The sequence below is a fragment of the Myotis yumanensis genome, unplaced genomic scaffold (genome assembly GCF_028538775.1).
Source record: "Myotis yumanensis isolate MYYU_CA2020_CCGP unplaced genomic scaffold, mMyoYum1.0.hap1 SCAF_11, whole genome shotgun sequence".
NCBI classification, from domain to species: domain Eukaryota; kingdom Metazoa; phylum Chordata; class Mammalia; order Chiroptera; family Vespertilionidae; genus Myotis; species Myotis yumanensis.
The window spans coordinates 70,742,355-70,762,777 of NW_027223762.1; the positions used below are offsets into that span (position 1 = coordinate 70,742,355).

The following is a 20,423-nucleotide window of genomic DNA, read 5'->3' on the forward strand; positions in this document are numbered from 1 at the left end:
ATGAAAATGTAGAACATTCAGAAATGCTGGAAAGGAATGATATCTAACTGCTTTTTTAAGTATGATTTTTAAAAGTTATTTTTAAAATACTACATTTATTATTTTTAAGGATCCTATGTGTGTTCAACTTCATGTAGAAAATGATGCTGTAGTTTAGCTTGAAATAATGGCCTAATTTTTTTCTCCCTGGCAAGATAATTTTAGAGACTGAAAAAGCACAAAATACATCTCCTTCCAGACTTGATTCCTTTATCAAGACCTTAGAAGCAGACAAAGATCACTACAAGAGTGAAGCTCAGAAACTGAGAAAGATGATCAGAAATAGTTCTAAAAGTCCAAGACGCCTGTCCCCATCTTCCCGGGTAAGTGTTGGAAAGTGAGAAATATTTTGGAGTTTGTTGCTCAAACACTGACTTTTATTCTTTGATTTACCTAATCTGGTTGATTGGCATGAATTGGTATATCAAAGAGGTTGGGGAACAGAGGTCTCTTTGTTGGACAGTGGACCACTGAAATTGGTTCTTTAGCCTCAGCATTAGTCCTGGTTGGGAGGTAATCAGACAAATGTGGAACAATTTTGGAGGAAGCTGTTTAAAAACGAGGTGATTTTTAAAATTTATTTTCATAATTTCCTTTCATTATATCATCACGGTTGCTTAAGTAGAGACTATGAACGGCCGTCATGCAAAGAAGAGCTTCACATTTCTTATCCAATAATTGTAGGCTACACACTGTGATGTAGAGCTTTTGAAGACCACACGAGACCGTGAAGAACTTAAGTGCATGCTGGAAAAATATGAGCGTCATTTGGCAGAAATTCAGGGTAATGTCAAGGTTCTTACATCTGAGAGAGACAAGACCTTTCTTCTTTATGAACAGGTAAACTTGCTTATAACAAAACATGTAAGTAATAACAGTTAACTCTACAGATATGTAATTCTTTAGGTATGTTTAAATCTGCCAATCAAATTATTTTAACTACCAGTTAGGAATTACCTTTGACCTTAAGATATTTTTAATGAAATATAATATATTTCCCATACAGTATTTGTGTACACACACATATATGTTATCCCCATACCCATAAAAGGTCATATAAATGCACAGAAATAGTCTGGGCACTTTTTTTTTTAAATAATTAAATCTTTATTGTTCAGATTATTACATTTGTTCCTCTTTTTTCCCCCCATAACTCCCCTCCTCCCAGTTCCCACCCCACCTCCGCCCTCACTCCCCACCCACTGTCCTCATCCATAGGTGCATGATTTTTGTCCAGTCTCTTCCCGCATCTTCCACACCCCTTTCCCCCCCAAGCATAGTCAGTCCATTCCCTTTCTATGTCCCTGATTCTATTATAATCACCAGTTCATTCTGTTCATCAGATTATTTATTCACTTGATTCTTAGATTCACTTGTTGATAGATGCGTATTTGTTGTTCATAATTTGTATCTTTATCTTTTTCTTCTTCTTCCTCTTCTTAAAGGATACCTTTCAGCATTTCATATAATACTGGTTTGGTGGTGATGAACTCCTTTAGCTTTTCCTTATCTGTGAAGCTCTTTATCTGACCTTCAATTCTGAATGATAGCTTTGCCAGATAAAGTACTCTTGGTTGTAGGTTCTTGCTATTCATCACTTTGAATATTTCTTGCCACTCCCTTCTGGCCTGCAAAGTTTCTGTTGAGAAATCAGCTGACAGTCGTATGGGTATTCCCTTGTAGGTAACTGAGTTTCTTTCTCTTGCTGCTTTTAAGATTCTCTCTTTGTCTTTTGCTCTTGGCATTTTAATTATGATGTGTCTTGGTGTGGTCCTCTTTGGATTCCTTTTGTTTGGGGTTCTCTGCGCTTCCTGGACTTGTAAGTCTATTTCTTTCACCAGGTGGGGGAAGTTTTCTGCCATTATTTCTTCAAATAGGTTTTCAATATCTTGCTCTCTCTCATCTTCTGGCACCCCTATAATTCTGATGTTGGTACGCTTGTAGCTGTCCCAGAGGCTCCTTACACTATCTTCACACTTTCGGATTCTTTTTTCATTTTGCTTTTCCGGTTGGGTGTTTTTTGCTTCCTAGCATTTCAAATCTTTGACTTGATTCTTGCGCTCCTCTGGTCTGCTGTTGGGAGTCTGTATAATATTCTTTATTTCAGTCAGTGTATGCTTACTTTCTAGTTGGTCCTTTATCACACCATCGAGGGTCTCATTAGATTTCCTGTACAACTCATCAAGTTTATCGACAGACTCTAGAAGCCTCTTGAGAGACCTCAAAAGTGTGGTTTTGAATTCTATATCCAGTAGCCTGTTTTCCTCTGGTTCTGTCCTTTGTGGCCTGTTTCTTTGTCTTGGCATTTTTTTATGCTTTGCTGTGTCGATAGAGTGGCTTTCCGTGTTAAGTGTCCCAATTACCTGAGGTAGACACTCTTGGTGCACCCCCTTGTGGTCTCTGTGAGCAGTCTTGTTGTAGTCAAGCCTTGATTGTTTTAGGAGTCTGGGTACTTTTTTGTGTTTTTTTTTTTTAAATAAGAAATGGGGAAAATGTTCAATGGGAGGATTGAGTTCAAGGTAAAAATATTTGAATGTGGAGATTAAAAATAGTAACATATCATTTTGATGTATTATCACTTTAGAAACTTCCATAGAATTTGTTTAATTTCAGAGAGTAAAATCAGTTTATAGTTTATCTCTATTTTTTGCTTAAAATTAATAGCTTTATAACCAAATAGTTTCTCTATTCCACAAATATTGAACCCCATACATTACCAACATAATTTATTTTAAAAATATTAAATTTAATTAAGAATTACAGCAACTTTATGCTACTCTAAGAGAAAAAAATGATTAGAGACACTGTTAGTTTGGTTTTTTGAAGTTTTGAAGTTCACCTTAGTGGGTTTTATTATAATTTGAAGTGAAACTTTATCATCTGTTTTTAAATAACTACAGTGACTTGTATACCATGATTATGTGGCCTGTTTGTTTTATTTTATATATGGCAAGGCAAGACTAATTAGGTTAACTGCTTTGCCCAAGAATAGCAGGAATCAGTCCAGATTTTCTGACTCCTATTTGAGCCTGCTCTTTTCCATTTAATTAAGATTCTTATAGATGAATTGGCTAAGGGGGAAATAGATGTATCTGGACATATATCTTAATATCCTATATAATAAAAGAGAAACATGAAGATTAGCTGTCCCTCCACTACACTCAAACTATGGCTACCAGCCACGCCCACCAGCCGATTTGAGTGACTATGCAAATTGTCCAACAAAGGTGGTGGTTAATTTGCATACACAGGTGTCAAGTGCCCCAGGAGGCAAGGGCGGCAGTGGCTGCGGACTCCTGGGACTTTTGCTGGCCCCAGGAGGCAAGGCCGTAGCCACGCTCACAGGGTCCCGGGACTTTTGTAGGTCAGGGAGGCACGCCCACAGACTCCTGGGACCTTACTGGCGGAGAGTGGGAAGTTTAGAGCAGGAGACCACTGGACATAGAGCAGAGTGAGAGAGAGAGGGCGGCTTGGAGGGTGCGGCTCCCTCTGTCACCCCAGCCTCCTCATCACAGCTGTGAAAACTGACAGCAGAGAGGAGGAAGTCCCATCCTCACAGAATCAGCCAGAATCAGCCATTGGTCAGACAGCTCTCAGGGGCCTGATAGCCAGGACTCTTTCACCTGCATCTCAGACCGTGACAGTAGGGAGGTGGGACTATGTCTAAAGAACAACTTGATACAACATAGCTCTGCAGCTGAAAGATGCCGGCATTACCGACAAAAAGTGTCTGCAGAGCAGCGTGCATCTGATCTTGAAAGAAGGTGGTGCCTGCGACAGGATGTATCTGAACACCAGCTACTGGAAAAACATCGCTCTGATGCCGAAAAACACCATTGTTATCAACAGAAAATGTCTAAAGACCAATGTGCCTTTGAAGTTAAAAGAAGGCAGGCCGTGGTGACGACAGAATATGTCGAGAGAACAGTCATCTATAAGTACTACCAATACCGGTAGGAACTGCCTTCTCAGCGAAAATGGAGTACATGAGGATGCAATTCTCAAACATAGTTGCGGTGGAATGACTGTTCGATGTGAATTTTGCCTATCACTCAATTTATCGGATGAAAAACCATCCGATGGGAAATTTACTCAATGTTGTAGCAAAGGGAAAATCTGTCCAAATGATATACATTTTCCAGATTACCCGGCATATTTAAAAAGATTAATGACAAACGAAGATTCTGACAGTAAACATTTCATGGAAAATATTCGTTCCATAAATAGTTCTTTTGCTTTTGCTTCGATGGGTGCAAATATTGCATCGCCATCAGGATATGGGCCAAACTGTTTTAGAATACACAGATAAGTTTATCACCATACTGGAACTTTACATCCTTCAGATGGTGTTTCTCAGAAGTTTGCTCAACTCTATATTTTGGATACAGCCGAAGCTACAAGTAAAAGATTAGCAATGCCAGAAAACCAGGGCTGCTCAGAAAGACTCATGATCAACATCAACAACCTCATGCATGAAATAAGTGAATTAACAAAGTCATACAAGATGCTACATGAGGTAGAAAAGAAAGCCCAATCTGAAGCAGCAGCAAAAGGTATTGCTCCCACAGAGGTAACAATGGTGATTAAATATGAGCGTAACAGTGACCCAGGTAGATATAATTCTCCCCGTGTAGCCGAGGTTGCTGTCATATTCAGAAACGAAGATGGAGAACCTCCTTTTGAAAGGGACTTGCTCATTCATTGTAAACCAGATCCCAATAATCCAAATGCCACTAAAATGAAACAAATCAATATCCTGTTTCCTACATTAGATGCAATGATATATCCTATTCTTTTTCCAAATAGTGAAAAAGGCTGGGGAACAGATATTGCATTAAGACTCAGAGACAACAGTGTAACCGACAATAATACTAGACAAAATGTAAGACACAAGCCACATAAATGCAGTATTATGGATTTCATCTCTCTGTGCAGGACACATTTAATCCTATTTTAAATGCAGGAAAACTAACTCAATAGCTTATCGTGGATTCATATTAAAAAAATGGAGTCCAATCGGATAAATTTCATTAAAGCAAATAAATCTAAGTTGAGAGTTGAAGAATATAGTGGTTTGATGGATTATCTCAAATCTAGATCTGAAAATGACAATGTGCCGATTGGTAAAGTGATAATACTCTCATCATCTTCTGAGGGTAGTCCCTGAAAAAAGCAGCAGTGATATAGCAATTGTAACGAAGGATGCTATGGCAATTGTAACAAAGTATGGCAATTGTAACGAAGTATGGCAAGCCCAATTTATTCATAACCATGACATGCAACCCCAAATGGGCAGAGACTGCAAACAATTTACAACGCTGGCAAAAAGTTGAAAACAGACCTGACTTGGTAGCCAGAGTTTTTAATATTAAGCTGAATGCGCTTTTAAATGATATCTGTAAATTCCATTTATTTGGCAAAGTAATAGCTAAAATTCATGTCATTGAATTTCAGAAATGCAGACTGCCTCACGCTCACATATTATTGATATTAGATAGTGAGTCCAAATTACATTCCTCTAATTAATTCCCTTTCAGTGTGCACGAATTTCATGCACCAGGCTACTAGTATAAAATAAATGTCTAGAGCAGCCGTGGGCAAACTACGGCCCACGGGCCGGATCCGGCCTGTTTGAAATGAATAAAACAAACAAAAAAAAGACCGAACCCTTTTATGTAATGATGTTTACTTTGAATTTATATTAGTTCACACAAACACTCCATCCATGCTTTTGTTCTGGCCCTCCAGTCCAGTTTAAGAACCCATTGTGGCCCTCGAGTCAAAAAGTTTGCCCACCCCTGGCCTAGAGTCTATAGTGTAGTATAGAATCCTTTTGGTTCAATCACAGTACTCTTTTCTTTCACTCTAATCTCAATCTTGTTAATTATTTCTTCTCAGCAATATCTTAATAAGATTTTAGTATACTTAAAATTTAAAACATTATATTAGCTATTTAATGGGTGCTACGTGATATTCTCTTCTATAATAGCTTTCTTGTTTTTAGTTTGGACAGTTTAAATAGCAGCTACCACTTCTAAATGTGGGGGTTATTTCTGGGCTTTGATTAGAATTCCCTGGTGTCTGAAGTGTGTGTGGGATGACTACTGGGCTTTGATTAGAATTCCCTGGTCTCTGTGTCTGTATCATGAAACCTGAGTCAGTGTACATACACATGATTACAGAGCCAGGACTGCTTAGGGGCTGGAAAGTCCTTCAATGAGACATCTGTGTGCATGAGTGTAAGATGTGAGATTATTTCACAGAAGCCTCTGCCTTGAAAATCCTACACTTGTTTACATATAGTATAAGTCAGTGATTTTCAAAATTTTGCCTGTTCCTTTTCTTCAGACAGTTTTATATTGAGATTTGAAGTGTAAATTGGTTAATGAGAGCTGCTGTGATCCACCCAATCGCCTCATTAAGCCATGGAGTCCCGTGGAACATAGTTTAAAAACATTCATAGACACTGTTTTCTATGTTTGCAATCTTGTTGGGGAGATAAGGTATATTGTCTGTATTGGTGGCTATTTTTTGTTATTTTAGCAGAAGTAGTGGGTATTTTTCTTTCTGGTATCAAGGAAATCTTTACAGGACTATGTAGAGTTTGAGTCCTGAGGGCTGTATGAATGGAGTTTCTATAATTTTGTAAGGGATAAGAAGGAACATTTAGATTAAAGAAATGATGATAAAGGCAGGAAAATCACAGGCAAGTGATTCAGTCAAAGACTAGCATCAAAGGTATGTGACAGTGGAGGACAGGGGAGCCGACACTTGTGAGGTAGATTGAACTAGAGCAGCAGTCTGCAAACATTTCTGTGAAGGCCCAGGTAATAAATATCTTGGGCTCTGCAGGCCATGATCTCAGTCATAGCTACTCAGATGTTTTTGTGGTTTGAAAGCATCCACAGATGATATACAAATGAATATGTTTGCTCTGTTACAATATAACTTTATTTATGGACACTGAAATTTCATATTGTTTTATCTGTTATGATATATTTTTCTTCTTTTGATTTCTTTAAACCAGTGGTTCTCAACCTTCCTAATGCCACGACCCTTTAATACAGTTCCTCATGTTGTGGTGACCCCAATTTCATTGTTACAAATTGAACATAATTAAAGCATACTGATTAATCACAAAAACAAAATGTGTTTTCCAATGTTCTTAGGTGACCCCTGTGAAAGGGTCGTTCGACCCCCAAAGGGGTCGAGACCCACAGGTTGAGAACCGCTGCTTTAAACCATTTAAAAATGTAAAAACATTATCAGCTTCTATAGATCTACCAAAAACAGGAGGTTCACTGGATTGGGACTATGAGCCAGTGTAGTTTACCAGCTTCTGGACTATATAATGGAGCCTGTACACAGGGCATTACAAGGAGTTTATACTTTGCTTTATAAGCAACGAATGGATAGTTTTGTTTTGTTTTAAAGCAGAAGAAATATGGCAAGTGCTGGAGAGGATGCGGAGAAAAAGGAACTCTCATGCTCTGCTGGTGGAAATGCAGACTGATGCAGCCACTGTGGAGAACAGTATAGAGTTTCTTCAAAAAACTGAAAAGGGAACTCCCATTTGACCCAGTGACCCCACTTCTAGGAATATATCCCAAGAAGCCAGAAACACCAATCAGAAAGGATATATGCACCCCTATGTCCATAGCAGCACAATTTACCATAGCTAAGATCTGAAAACAACCTAAGTGCCCATCAGCAGATGAATGGATTAAAAAGCTGTGGTACATCTACACAATGGAATAGTATGCTGCTGTAAAAAGGAAGGAATTCTTACCATTTCCAACAGCATGGATGGAACTGGAGAGCATTATACTAAGTGAAATAAGTCAGTCAGAGAAAGATAAATAGCACATGATCGCACCCATTTATGGAATATAATGAACAACATAAACTGATGAACAAAAACAGACCCAGAGACAGAGAAGCCTCAATCAATCAAACCTCAGAGGGAAGATAGGGGAGGGTGGGGGTAAGGGCAAGAGATCAACCAAAGGACTTGTATGCATGCATATAAGCCTAACCAATGGACACAGACACCAGGAGGGTAAGGGCATGAGCGGGTGTGGGGGCAATGGGGGGGGGGGGGTAAGGACACATAAGTAATACCTTAATCAATAATGAAAATTTAAAAAAAGAAATATGACTAAAGCCACATTTTAAAAATTTTAACCTGCTAAGAATTCTATATTGTCTCATTTATCTCATGTACAATCTTTATATATTATCTTTTTTAAAAAAAATCCTTATTTTTGAAAGTATTACATATGTCCCCTTTTTCCCCCATTGACCTCTCCCACCCCCTTCCCCCCCACACCCCTATTCTCCCCCAGGCCTTCACCACCCTATTGTCTGTGTTTATGGTTATGCATATATGCATATGGCATATGAGTTCATTGTTTGATCTCTTCCCCCCCACCTCATCCTCCCCTGCTTTCCCTCTGAGGTTTGACAGTCTGTTTGATGTTTCTATGTCTCTGGGTCTATTTTAGTTCATCAGTTTATGTTTTTAATTAGATTCCATATATGAGTGAGATCATGTGATATTTATCTGTCTCTGACTGGCTTATTTCGCTTAGCCTAATGCTCTCATGGTCCATCCATGCTGTTGCAAATGATAAGAGTTCTTTTTTTTCACAGCTGCATAGTATTTTATTGAATAGATGTACCGCAGTTTTAATCCAGTCATCTGCTGATGGGCACTTATGCTGTTTCTAAATCTTAGCTATTGTAAATTGTGCTGCTATGAACATAGGGGTGCATATATTCTTTCTGATGAGTGTTTCTGAAATCTTGGGCTATACTCTTAGAAATAGAATGACTGGATGGAAATGGAAAGTTCCACTTTTAATTTTTGAGGAAACTCAAAAACTGTTTTCCACAGAAGCTGGACTAGTTTGCATTCCTACCAACAACGCACAAGGATTCCTTTTTTTCCACATCCTTGCCAACACTTGTCATTTGTTGATTTGTTGATGATAGCCATTCTAACAGGTGTGAGGTGATACCTTATTGTCGTTTTAATTTGCATCTTTCAGTTGATTAGTGACTTTAAGCATTTTTTCATATGCCTTTTGGCCTTCTGTATGTCCACTTTGGAGAAGTGTCTATTTAGTTCCTTTGTCCATTTTTTTAAATTGGATTGTTTGTCTTCTTTTTGTTAAGTTGTATGAGTTCTCTATACATTTTGGAAGTTAATCCCTTATCAGATGTTTCATTAGCAAGTATGTTCTCCCATGAAGTGGGCTCTCTTATTATTTTGTTGATGGTTTATTTTGCAGTATAGAAGCTTTTTATTTTGATGTAGTCCCATTTGTTTATTTTTTCTTTAGTTTTCATTGTCCTAGGAGATGTATCCATGTACATATTGCTATGATATACCTGAGATTTTGCTGCCAATGGTTTCTTCTAGGATTTATTTTTGTGTATGGTGTAAGTTGGTGGTCTGATTTAATTTTTTGCATTATATATTATCTTTTAATATAATGATTACAGGCCTGGTGCACAAAATTTGTGCACAGGTAGGTTCCCTAGGCCTAGCCAGCAATCAGGGCCAATCGGGGTCTTCTGGCTGCCAGCCAGGACCTTCTTTCATTCTGTGCCCCCCCCCCCCCCCACCACCACCTCCCCCGATCCCCTGGTGATCAGTGCACGCCATAGCGAGCGATCCAACTCTCAGTCTCCCAGTCTAATTCCCAAGGGGACACTTTGCATATTAGCCTTTTATATATGTAGATTTCTCCTTCAAAAGAACTGGAGAGAGAAAATCCATGGACTCTTTAGAAGGCCATTGTAGTAGTCCATACATGAGGCATTAAGGGACTAAGCTAGGATGCCATCAAGGAAGACTTGACCAGATTTGATTAGAGCCAAAAGGAGGGAGAATGGAAATGTCTGAAGTTCTGTTTTGAATGACTGAAGAAATGTGGTAATATAAAAAGAAATAGGGAAGTCATTGGTGATTTGATGGAAAAGATGTGTTTTGTTCAGACAGATGGAGTACATTCTGGTAGGAATGGCCATCAGGCAGTAAGAAATGTGGGATGAATATTTCTGTTTAGAAATCATCTGCCTAGAGGTGAGTTTTGGGCTTTCAGATGAGGTCTGAATGAGTAGATGAGGTCTCTGAATGAGAAAGCTGTAAATAGAGGATTGGGGGAAGTTTTATTGGATTGGAAAGAGAAAGAAGACAGGAAACCAAGGCAGAACAATATTATAAGACCAAGGGAGAGAGAAATATCAAGGAGGGAGTTGAAAACAATGTCAAATGTTGCCAAAGTATCAAAAACAAAAACCAAGAAAAGGCCATTAGATTTGGTGAGGTCATTAGTTGAAATTCTGCAAATAGTGCTTGTGGAAGCCAGGTTACAGTGGGGTGAGAAAGTGGGTAGTAAGGAACAGGCCATGGTACAGACACTGAAAACAAAGGAGAGTCAAAGGTAAATGGGCACAACAGGATTAAGTGCCAGGTTTTCAAGATATGGGAGCCCTGTGCATGGTTGAAGGCAGGGGAGAAAGAGCCAGTGCAGAGAGTGCTACTCAAAGTGAGAGGAAATGATTATAGTTGAGTCAGGGATATCTTAGAAGACACTTCAGGAGATGAGGTCCAGGATTCTGGTGAAGTCTTAGCTATGGAAATTGGGAAGTAACGTATTTTCTTCTGAGACTTGGAGACTAACTGAATAGATAGTGATTACAATAGAGAGGAAGGAAGATATGTGCTTAAACGCCAAAGTAGGATATGAAATCATCTGAAGGCATAGAATAGATTTAGAACCAAGGATGGTTGAATAGCATGTAGAGAGTATATTGGGTTGTCATTAAAGATTGGTGGGCCTTTCTGTCAAGGTAAAGACATCTAGTTCATGACTATGGCATATACATTTATGTAGAAAAAGACTGTAACACTATGATAATATTTATTCTACCTGAATTGTGCTGAATTCATGTTTATATCACAACATGGATGGAATATACCATATATATGGTATAATTTATCTTGTATTGACTGCCCCCAAATTAATTTTTAAAATTTTTGGGCAAAGATATTATATACCGAATTTCTATTTGTATATACCGTTCTTATTTGGGGGGCATCATTTGCATTTATTTGGAAAAAGTCACAATTACACAAGTATTCTCCATAGCTGTTGATAATATGTTTGGATTATAACTGGCTGGATGTAAATAGCTATTTTATGTCTGTTCTAAAGCTTGTTAAACAGGAGTCTGTCTGTGTATTTAAAAATAGGCAAAGGAAGAAATTGCCCGGCTTCGCCGAGAAATGATGAAGAGCTGTAAGTCTCCTAAATCAACAACTGCACATGCCATCCTCCGGCGGGTGGAGACTGAAAGAGATGTAGCCTTCACTGATTTACGAAGAATGACCACAGAACGAGATAGTCTGAGGGAAAGGCTAAAGGTTTGAGAGAATTTTATCTATGTGAACATTTGTGAAACACGACACAGTGACATTGAAAGTGCTTTGTTTTGTTTTTGCTTTTTTAACCAGATTGCTCAAGAGACAGCGTTTAATGAGAAAGCTCACTTGGAACAGAGGATAGAGGAGCTGGAGTGTACAGTTCATAATGTAAAGAAAAGTTACTTTTGCACTTTTGGCCGTAAACTGTCAGTGACTTTCCCTTTTCCTTTTTTACTATGTCCAGAGAGGTTTTTTTATTTTTCTGTGATACGGTTTCTAATCCTAAAATACTGAAGGTGAAGTTTACAATATATATATTTTACAATATCTATATCTATATCTATATCTTTATTCCTTTCAAAATGTGAGTATAATATTTTTCATGTCAGGTTGCAAAATGGCTTTAAAAAAAACATCAGGGATGCGTTCTCAGGGATTTTAGCACAATTTTCATCTCTGTATTTCATTAAAGAGAACATTTCCAGATACAGGGAAACTGGATTATTCTACCTAAAGAGTAGCTAGAGTAGAGAAAATGATGGTGAAATGAAAACGAATGAGAAAAATATATGTAAACTGAATTTAAATGTGAGGCATCACCTTTTTTATTAATGAAGGATTTGAGATGCTATATTTGAGATATTATGACTATATAAACAGAATTAATGGAATTTGACTTTCTGTTAGCAAATTTAATTGTATGCATTTATAAATTCATCTGTACTATGTTTTTATAATGAGTAAAAAATGCAGTAGATAGGGGAGCAGTAATCTTGTCATTCTACTTGTGTAGCTTGATGATGAACGTATGGAGCAAATGTCAAATATGACTTTGATGAAGGAGACCATAACCACTGTGGAGAAAGAAATGAAATCACTAGCAAGAAAGGCAATGGATACCGAAAGTGAACTTGGCAGGCAAAAAGCAGAGAATAATTCTTTGAGGTAAACTAAATGCCTTTGAACAACGAATGGTTTATTATTAATGACTCTGCTTTTTGTAGTATATTTTATAATGGTAATTAAGTTATTTGTTGACTTTAATTTTGGGGAAAATTATTACGAAGCAGTTGTAGAAGTCTCAGCATACATTAAATGATTTCCCCATGATCAAGCACAGATTGGTAATGCCACACCTAACCAGACTCAAACTTAGTAATCTCAGCTCACATAAGGAGAAAGCCTGAATGTTTAACTAAAATAGCTTTTACAAAGCCATTCTGGGCACAGTGCAATTTTCACTTTAGCATTTGATTACTAATTTACCTTTATAACTCAAATTATGTTCTGGGGTCTGAACAGTGTAAGAACACTCACAGCACAGGTTTGAAAGCAGCTTAGAATATAAGAAAAAGTCATAGCAGAGAAATAGGAACATGTAATGGAACTTATTAACTGAATGTGAATGACACTGCTTAGCCCATCCTACATACGGTGCATCAGCAGAAGACATTCTAGTAAAGCAGCCTGCAGGCAATAAATAGAAGGGAATCAGTTTTTGAGGACCTCTATTCTAGTAGGTTTTTGTTTTGTTTTTTACTTTTGGTACCTATTGATGTGAAAAATAGAGGTTGTACAGATTCAGTAAGGTTGAATTTCAGGGGATCTATTTGAAAAAATAATAGTTCATGTGAGTGTGCAACAAATTACTAAGTTACAGATAATACTTGGCTCATGTAAGAGCTCCCAGAGTCTTCTCTGTGATCTTTTAAGGGTCTGTGATGCCTATGTTGGAATCAGTTGTCAGGATAGATAATCACTCAAATTCTTCCCTTCACTTTTTCTTTAATTTCCTGCATAAAAAGACATTTGCAATCTCAGGTAAAATAAAAATAATAATCAAGCCCAGCCGGTGTGGCTCAGTGATTGAGTGTCAATCCAGGAACCAAGATGTCCCAGGTTCGATTCCCAGTCAGTGTAGATGCCCAAGTTACGGAATTGATCCACAGTAGAGGGCATGCAGGAGGCAGCCAATCAATGTTGTACCTCTCTCATCGATGTTCCTATTCCTCTGTCTTTTTCTCCCTCTAAAAATCAATGAAAACTTATTTTTAAAATGATAATAAAATAAAACAGCATCAACAAAGAAAACCTTGGGAAATAGAGAGAAGTGTAAAGAAAATTTAAATCACCCATGAGTCCATACCCCAGGGAAGACTTTTAGTAATCTACATCTGTTTCTAACCAGATATATTTTTACCTGTGTGTACATAACCTTTCGATGTAATTGACCTCGTATATTAAGTTATATGTTTAAGGAATTTCACTCAATTGTAGACCATAAGCATTTTCCCAGGTCATTAGAAGTTCTTTGAAAACATTTTAGTAGATTATTTTTTTAAAAAATATATTTTATTGATTTTTTACAGAGAGGGAGGGAGAGAGATAGAGAGTTAGAAACATCGATGAGAGAGAAACATCGATCAGCTGCCTCCGGCACATCTCCTACTGGGGATGTGCCCGCAACCCAGGTACATGCCCTTGACCGGAATCGAACCTGGGACCTTTCAGTCCGCAGGCCGACGCTCTATCCACTGAGCCAAACCGGTTTCAGCTTTAGTAGATTATTAAAATACTAGAGGCCTGGAGCGTGGGGTCCCTCAGCGTGGCCTGTGGGGATTGGGCTGCGGCAGGTGGTTGGGGAGGAGCCAAGGCCAGGCCGGGCACCACGCTGCCCCCAGTCACCTAGCCCTGCTGTGCCTACCGCTGGCTCGTGCCCAGTTAGTCCCAATCAGGAGAGGCTCAGCAGCGTTCGCCAGCCATGAGCCTGGCGTCTGGTGCCCGTCAGTGAGTTGAGAGACATTCCCACTGTGGAACCGCTGACCACCATGGAGCAGCTCCTGAATTAAGCATCTGCCCTCTTGTGGTCATAGTGACTGGTCGACTGGTCCCTTAGGCTTTTATATATATGAATAGATTCTAACAGATAGATGTGTAATTGGAGATTTTTTTGGTGTACAATTGTTTTACTGATATTGAAATTTCGTCAGATTTGACATCTTTATGTACCTTTAAAATGATCCCACAATTAGGATAGTAGCCCTAGCCAGCACTCCCAAAAGTTTCCTCATACCCTTCTATAACCTCACTCTACCTTGATAATCCCTAGGCAACCACTGATTTGCTGTCCATCATAAGAACTTGTTTGTATTTTTTAAAATGTTATATAAATGAAATCACAGAGTATACATTCTTTTGTCAGGCTACTTTTACACACCCTAACTATTCTGAGATTTACAATAAAGAGCTTATTTCTATTTGTCACAAAATAGTATTCCATTGTATGGATATGCCACATAGACATTTTCGTTGTTTGCTGTTTGGGCTAAACAAATATAATTGTTTTGAATGTTCTTCTGTGAGTCTTTGTATGGTCAAATGCTTTTATTTCTCTTGGATAAATACTGAAGAGTAGATAGAGTGATTAACTCATGTGATGGATATTTGTTTAACTTTGGAAGAATCTGTAAACTTTTTTCCAAAGTGGTTGCACTATTTTATTTTACATTTGCGCCACCAGTGTATCAGTGTTCCAGTTGTTCCATATCCTCACCATCACTTGGTGTGCAGAATCTAATGTTAGCTATTCTAATAGGTATGTATTGTGGTTAATTTGCTTTCCTAATGACTAATCATTTCATGCATCTGTTCATGTGCTTATGGGCTATATATATATATACTTTCTTCCCTTAGTATCTGTTTAAATCTTTTGCAGACTTTTATTGAGTTATTTATATCATTAGTAAGTCGTGAAAGATTTTTGGTCCTTTGTCAGGTATGTGTTCTGCAAATATTTTTCCCAGTCTCTGGCTTGTCTTTTTATTTTCTTAACAGTGTCTTTTAAGGAGTATATGTTCTTGATTAAATAAAATTTATTGATTTTCAGAAATTCATTTCTACCTTTCTGTGTTCTTTTAAAGAAATCATTAAGCCTAAGGTAACTGAGATTTTCTCCCATGTTTTCTTGTAGCAGTTTTGTAGTTTTAGTTCTTACATTTACATCTGTGATCCACTTCAAGTTACTTTTTGTGTATAGTACTAGATATACATCAAAGTTTACTTTTTTGCATATGGATATTTAGTTGAAAAACTATCCTTTCTACATGGAATTGTTTTCCACCTTTGTAGAAAGTCAGTTGTCCATATATGTGTAGGTTTGTTTCTTGGTTGTCTGTTTTGTTTGATGAACATATTTATATATCTTGATGCCAAATACAACACTCCTGATTACTCTGTTTTAAGTCTTCAAATTAGGTAATGCTGGTCCTCCAACTTTGTTCTTTCTCAAAGTTCTTTTAGCTATTGTAGTTACTTTGCATTTTAATTAGCTTCATACATATAAAAACAGCCTGCTTTGGAATTTGATTGAAATTGGGGAAATGACATCTAAAGAATATCAAGTGTTTCCATTCATGAACACAGCATGTCTTTTCTTTTCCTTAGATCTTTAATTTCCCATAGGTCAGTGGTCGGCAAACTCATTAGTCAACAGAGCCAAATATCAACAGTACTTCTTCAAAATAGACTCGCCCAGGCTGAAAACCGACTTCTGGGCATGGGCCACGAAGTTTCAATCGCACTGTACGCGCGCCCGCACGTGGTATTTTGTGGAAGGGGCCAAAGAGCCACATGTGGCTTGCGAGCCACAGTTTGCCGACCACGGCCATAGGTTATCTTATTATTTTTAGTGTACAAGTCTTAAACTTTTTGGGGTCATATTTTTCCCTAAGTATTTCCTATTTTTTTATGTTGTTGTAAATGGAATTTAAAATTTCACTTTCAGATTGTCTATTTTTGAATATGAAAATACAATTGTTTTTAAAATAAACTTTGTATTTTAGAACACTTTAGATTTACAAAAAATTGTGAGGATACTAGAGTTACTACATTCCTCATACCTGCAGCTCTCTGTTGTAATTCACAGTGATTATCCTTGTCTTCTGGTAGTGTGCTGGTTAGGAGAGGGGGAGGGAACATCTTCCACAGTCATATACTTACTAGTAAATCTCAGTCTTTTTTTTTTTTTTTTTTTTTTAATATGTTTTATTGATTTTTTACAGAGAGGAAGGGAGAGGGATAGAGAGCTAGAAACATCGATGAGAGAGAAACATCGACCAGCTGCCCCCTGCACATCTCCCACTGGAGATGTGCCCGCAACCAATGTACATGCCCCTGACCGGAATCGAACCCGGGACCCCTCAGTCCGCAGGCCGACGCTCTATCCACTGAGCCAAACCGGTCTCGGCAAATCTCAGTCTTTTAATGTATCTTTATCTCTGGGTCTATTATTACCTGTGTTTTCCAATGGTATAACTTTGATAATTTTTTGATCTACTTATGTGAAACCGGGAGGCTAGAGGTAGTAAAGTAGGAGGAATGTCCTTCCCCAGCTGGGATAAGCTCTGGTAAAGTCTTTTCACTTGAAGAGTAAGCCTTATTATGGGGAAGGCTCTGGGCATATTTTACAATAATCCCTCTTTCTATGTCAGAGGCACAAGGGATGCTTTTTCAGATCTTCACTGGGAGAACCAAATGGGGTTCCTGGATGTAAACACCCTGAAGTATGTGGCCCCTAGGATCTTCTCACTCTCATGTTATTGCACACTCAGCTTCTAGTAATGCATGATCACTATCATTTAAATGTTTTAATCAATTATGATTTAAGAGGCTTCTGCTCCAGGTGAGCATACCTCAGTTGTGACTCTGGATTTGCCTTTCTTCTCATATTGTAGGGTGCCAACACACTCTGCACCTCACTATCCTGATGTTTTTACAAAAAGTCTTTGATTTTCAGTTTAGTCATCTTTTTCTTCTTCTAACAACGGGAATGACATCTTCTAAGCTCTGTACATATCAGGGCTGTAACCAGAAGTTTTACAATTTATTTTTATATTAGAGGCCTAGTGCACGAAATTTTTGCCCTCAGGGGGGTCACTTAGCCTGGCCTGCGCCCTCTCACAGTCCGGGAGCCCTCAGGGGATGTCCGACTGATGGCTTAGGCCCGCTCTCCACGGGGAGCAAGACTGAGCCGACTGTCGGACATCCTTAGGGCTGCCTCAGAGGCAGGAGAGGCTCCCACCACTACCACTGTGCTCGCCAGCTGTGAGCCCAGCTTTCGTTGAGAGGCACTCTCCCTGTGGGAGCGCACTGACCACCACCGGACAGCTCCTGGGTTGAGTGTCTGCCCCCTGGTGGTCAGTGCACGTCATAGCAACCGGTTGTTCCACTGTTTGGTCAATTTGCATATTAGCCTTTTATTATATAGAATATTTATCTGGTATTCTACACCCTTCCTAAATTTACATGTTAGTTCTAGTGACCTTTTTGTAGATTCTGTTTAGTTTTCTACATAGTCAATTGGTCATCTGCAAATAAAGACAGTTTTACTTGTTCAATCTGCATGTCTTTTGTTCTTTTTCTTCCCTATTTCACTGGCTAGAACATCAAGTACATTGTTGAATAGAAATAAAGTGGACTTTCTTGAGTATTTTCACATCTAAGGGGAAAGCATTCAGACTCTCAGTAGTTAGTGAGGTGTTAGCTATACATCTTTCATAGATGACTTCTATCAGGTTGAAGAAGTTTCATTCTATTCCTAAATTAATGATTTTTTTTTATTTTGATTTTTTTGTGTGTGTATGTTTTCAGGAATGTCCTTTGTCAAATCAGTTAGGGTATGTTATAATTTTTATAGATTTCTGGTCTCAGTTAACTAATATTTATATAATTACACCTATTTTTATAATTGAAATTGGCCCACGATTTGCCTTATTGGGGTTTTTAAAATTAGCATTTGGTATCAAATAATGTAAAGCTTATGATAATCTTTCCAATTCATTTTGTTTTCTTTCAATACCTGGAACAATCTATATAATATTTGAATATTAGTACTTAGCAGTGAAGTCATTTGAGTCTGAACTTTCTCTTTGAGGAAGATTTTATTTATTTAGTGGATAAAGGAACAGTTAGACATTTCTTTTTATGTCATTAACTATGTGTTTTTTGATGCATATGTCCATTTTCTCAAAATTGGAAAACATTTTTAGAATAATGTTGTTTACCATATCCTTTCAGCATTCCAATATCACAGAATCTGTAGTGTTTTCCTTTTTCCAGTAAGTTTTTTTTGAGTTTTGCAGAAATGATTATTTTTTTCCATTTTTTTCTTTATTGATTAAGGTATTACATATGTATCCTTCCCCCTCCCCCTTCCATTACCCCTTCACCTCCCCCCCCCCCCCCCCCCCCACTCATGCCTTCACCCCACTGATGTCTGTGTCCATTGGTTAGGCTTATATGCATGCATACAAGTCCTTTGGTTGATCTCGCCTTCTTACCTCTGCCCTCCCCTACCTTCCTTCTGAGGTTTGATGGTCTGATCGATGCTTCTCTGCCTCTGGATCTGTTTTTGTTTGTCAGTTCATGTTGTTCATTATATTTCACAAATGAGTGAGATCATGTGATATTTATCTTTCTCTGACTGGCTTATTTCGCTTAGCATAATGCTCTCCAGTTCCATCCATGCTGCTAAAAATGGTAAGAATTCCTTCTTTTTTACCACATTCATTGTGTAGATGTACCGCAGTATTTTAATCTACTCATCTGCCGAGCGGCACTTAGGCTGTTTCCAAATCTTAGCTATGGTAAATTGTGCTGCTATGAACATCGGGGTGCATATATCCTTTCTGATTGGCGTTTCTAGTTTCCTGGGATATATTCCTAGAAGTGGGATCACTGAATCAAATGGGAGTTCCATTTTCAGTTTTTTGAGGAAACTCCATACTGTTCTCCATAGTGGCTGTACCTCCAGTCTGTTTTTTTAAGTAGGCTTTTCAATGGACCAACTTTTTGCTTTGGTGATCTCCTTATTGTTTGTTTTATTATTTCATTAACTTTTTGTTTTTTATTATTTTTTTCTATTTTCATTTATATCTATTTTTTTCTAATTTCTTCAGATGAATGCTTACATTATTACTTTTCGGGCTTTCTTTTTTCTCATATACATATTTAAGGCCCTAAAATTCCCTCAATATACTTCTTTGAATGTATCCTACATATCTTATATACTTCTTTCTTTATAAAATATTTTCTAATTCCCATTATGACTTCTTATTTGGTTCATTGGTTATTTATATGTGGGATTTTAAATATTAAAAAAAAAGTAACAAATTTTTATCTTTTTGTGGTCGATTTCTTGCTTAATTACATTGTTTTTCAGAACACATTGTTAGATTTCCGATTTCTGTAATTTGTTGTCCTCTTCTTTTCTGGTCGATTTTTTGGTAATGATCTGTGTATACTTTAGAAATTATAAATTAGGAAATAGTCAGGTATAATTTTTTATATTTATCCCTTAGTTCAGATTTTTAACCATGTTATTTAAATATTCTATAATTATACTAAATTTTGTAGCTTGTTTACAGGAATTTCATGGAAAGAGTTGTCTAAACTTTTGGTTCCAATGTCTCACTTTTTGTTTGCACTTAGACCTACTGTAATCTGCCTTTCTCCCCACCATTCTATCAAAACTATTTTAAAAGGAAAATTTACTTTCATGTTGCTCAATGCAGTGGACAATCCTCGATCTTCATTTTCTTTGACCTATCTGCAACATTTGATCAGTTGTGCTGATTTAAAAACTTTCTTCATTTGGCTTCTGACATATCATGCTCATTTGATTTTTTGTTTTTATTTCTTTGGCTGTCCTATATCAGTCTCTTCTGCTATTTCCTCCTCCTGTCCACAACCTCCAAATCTTAGAGTGTCCCTAAACGTAGTTTTTGAGAGGAGTTCTTCTCTCCTTTTTGTATCTGTACTCATCCCTCAGTGATCTCATCCAGCCTCATGTATTTATTCTTGATTCTCAAAATGTATCTTTATAGCCAAGAATTCTCTGTGGACTTCAAATTTGAATGTCCAACTATCTCCTTTTCATCTTCACTATGATATC

At 37.7% G+C, this 20,423-nt stretch overlaps 1 protein-coding gene across 4 annotated transcripts in view; it reads left to right on the forward strand.

The window, feature by feature from the left end:
• The first annotated feature begins 213 nt into the window (after positions 1 to 213).
• LOC139020157 (testis-specific gene 10 protein-like) overlaps positions 214 to 20,423 on the forward strand; it is a 241,863-nt gene continuing 221,653 nt past the window's right edge. For all 4 annotated transcript variants that reach the window (XM_070429872.1, XM_070429873.1, XM_070429875.1 and 1 more), the window contains exons 1-5: positions 214 to 362; positions 724 to 879; positions 11,303 to 11,473; positions 11,564 to 11,641; positions 12,267 to 12,418. In XM_070429872.1, coding sequence (XP_070285973.1) covers positions 312 to 362; positions 724 to 879; positions 11,303 to 11,473; positions 11,564 to 11,641; positions 12,267 to 12,418 — 608 coding nt within the window. In that variant the 5' untranslated portion in view covers positions 214 to 311. The remainder of the gene's footprint in view (positions 363 to 723; positions 880 to 11,302; positions 11,474 to 11,563; positions 11,642 to 12,266; positions 12,419 to 20,423) is intronic.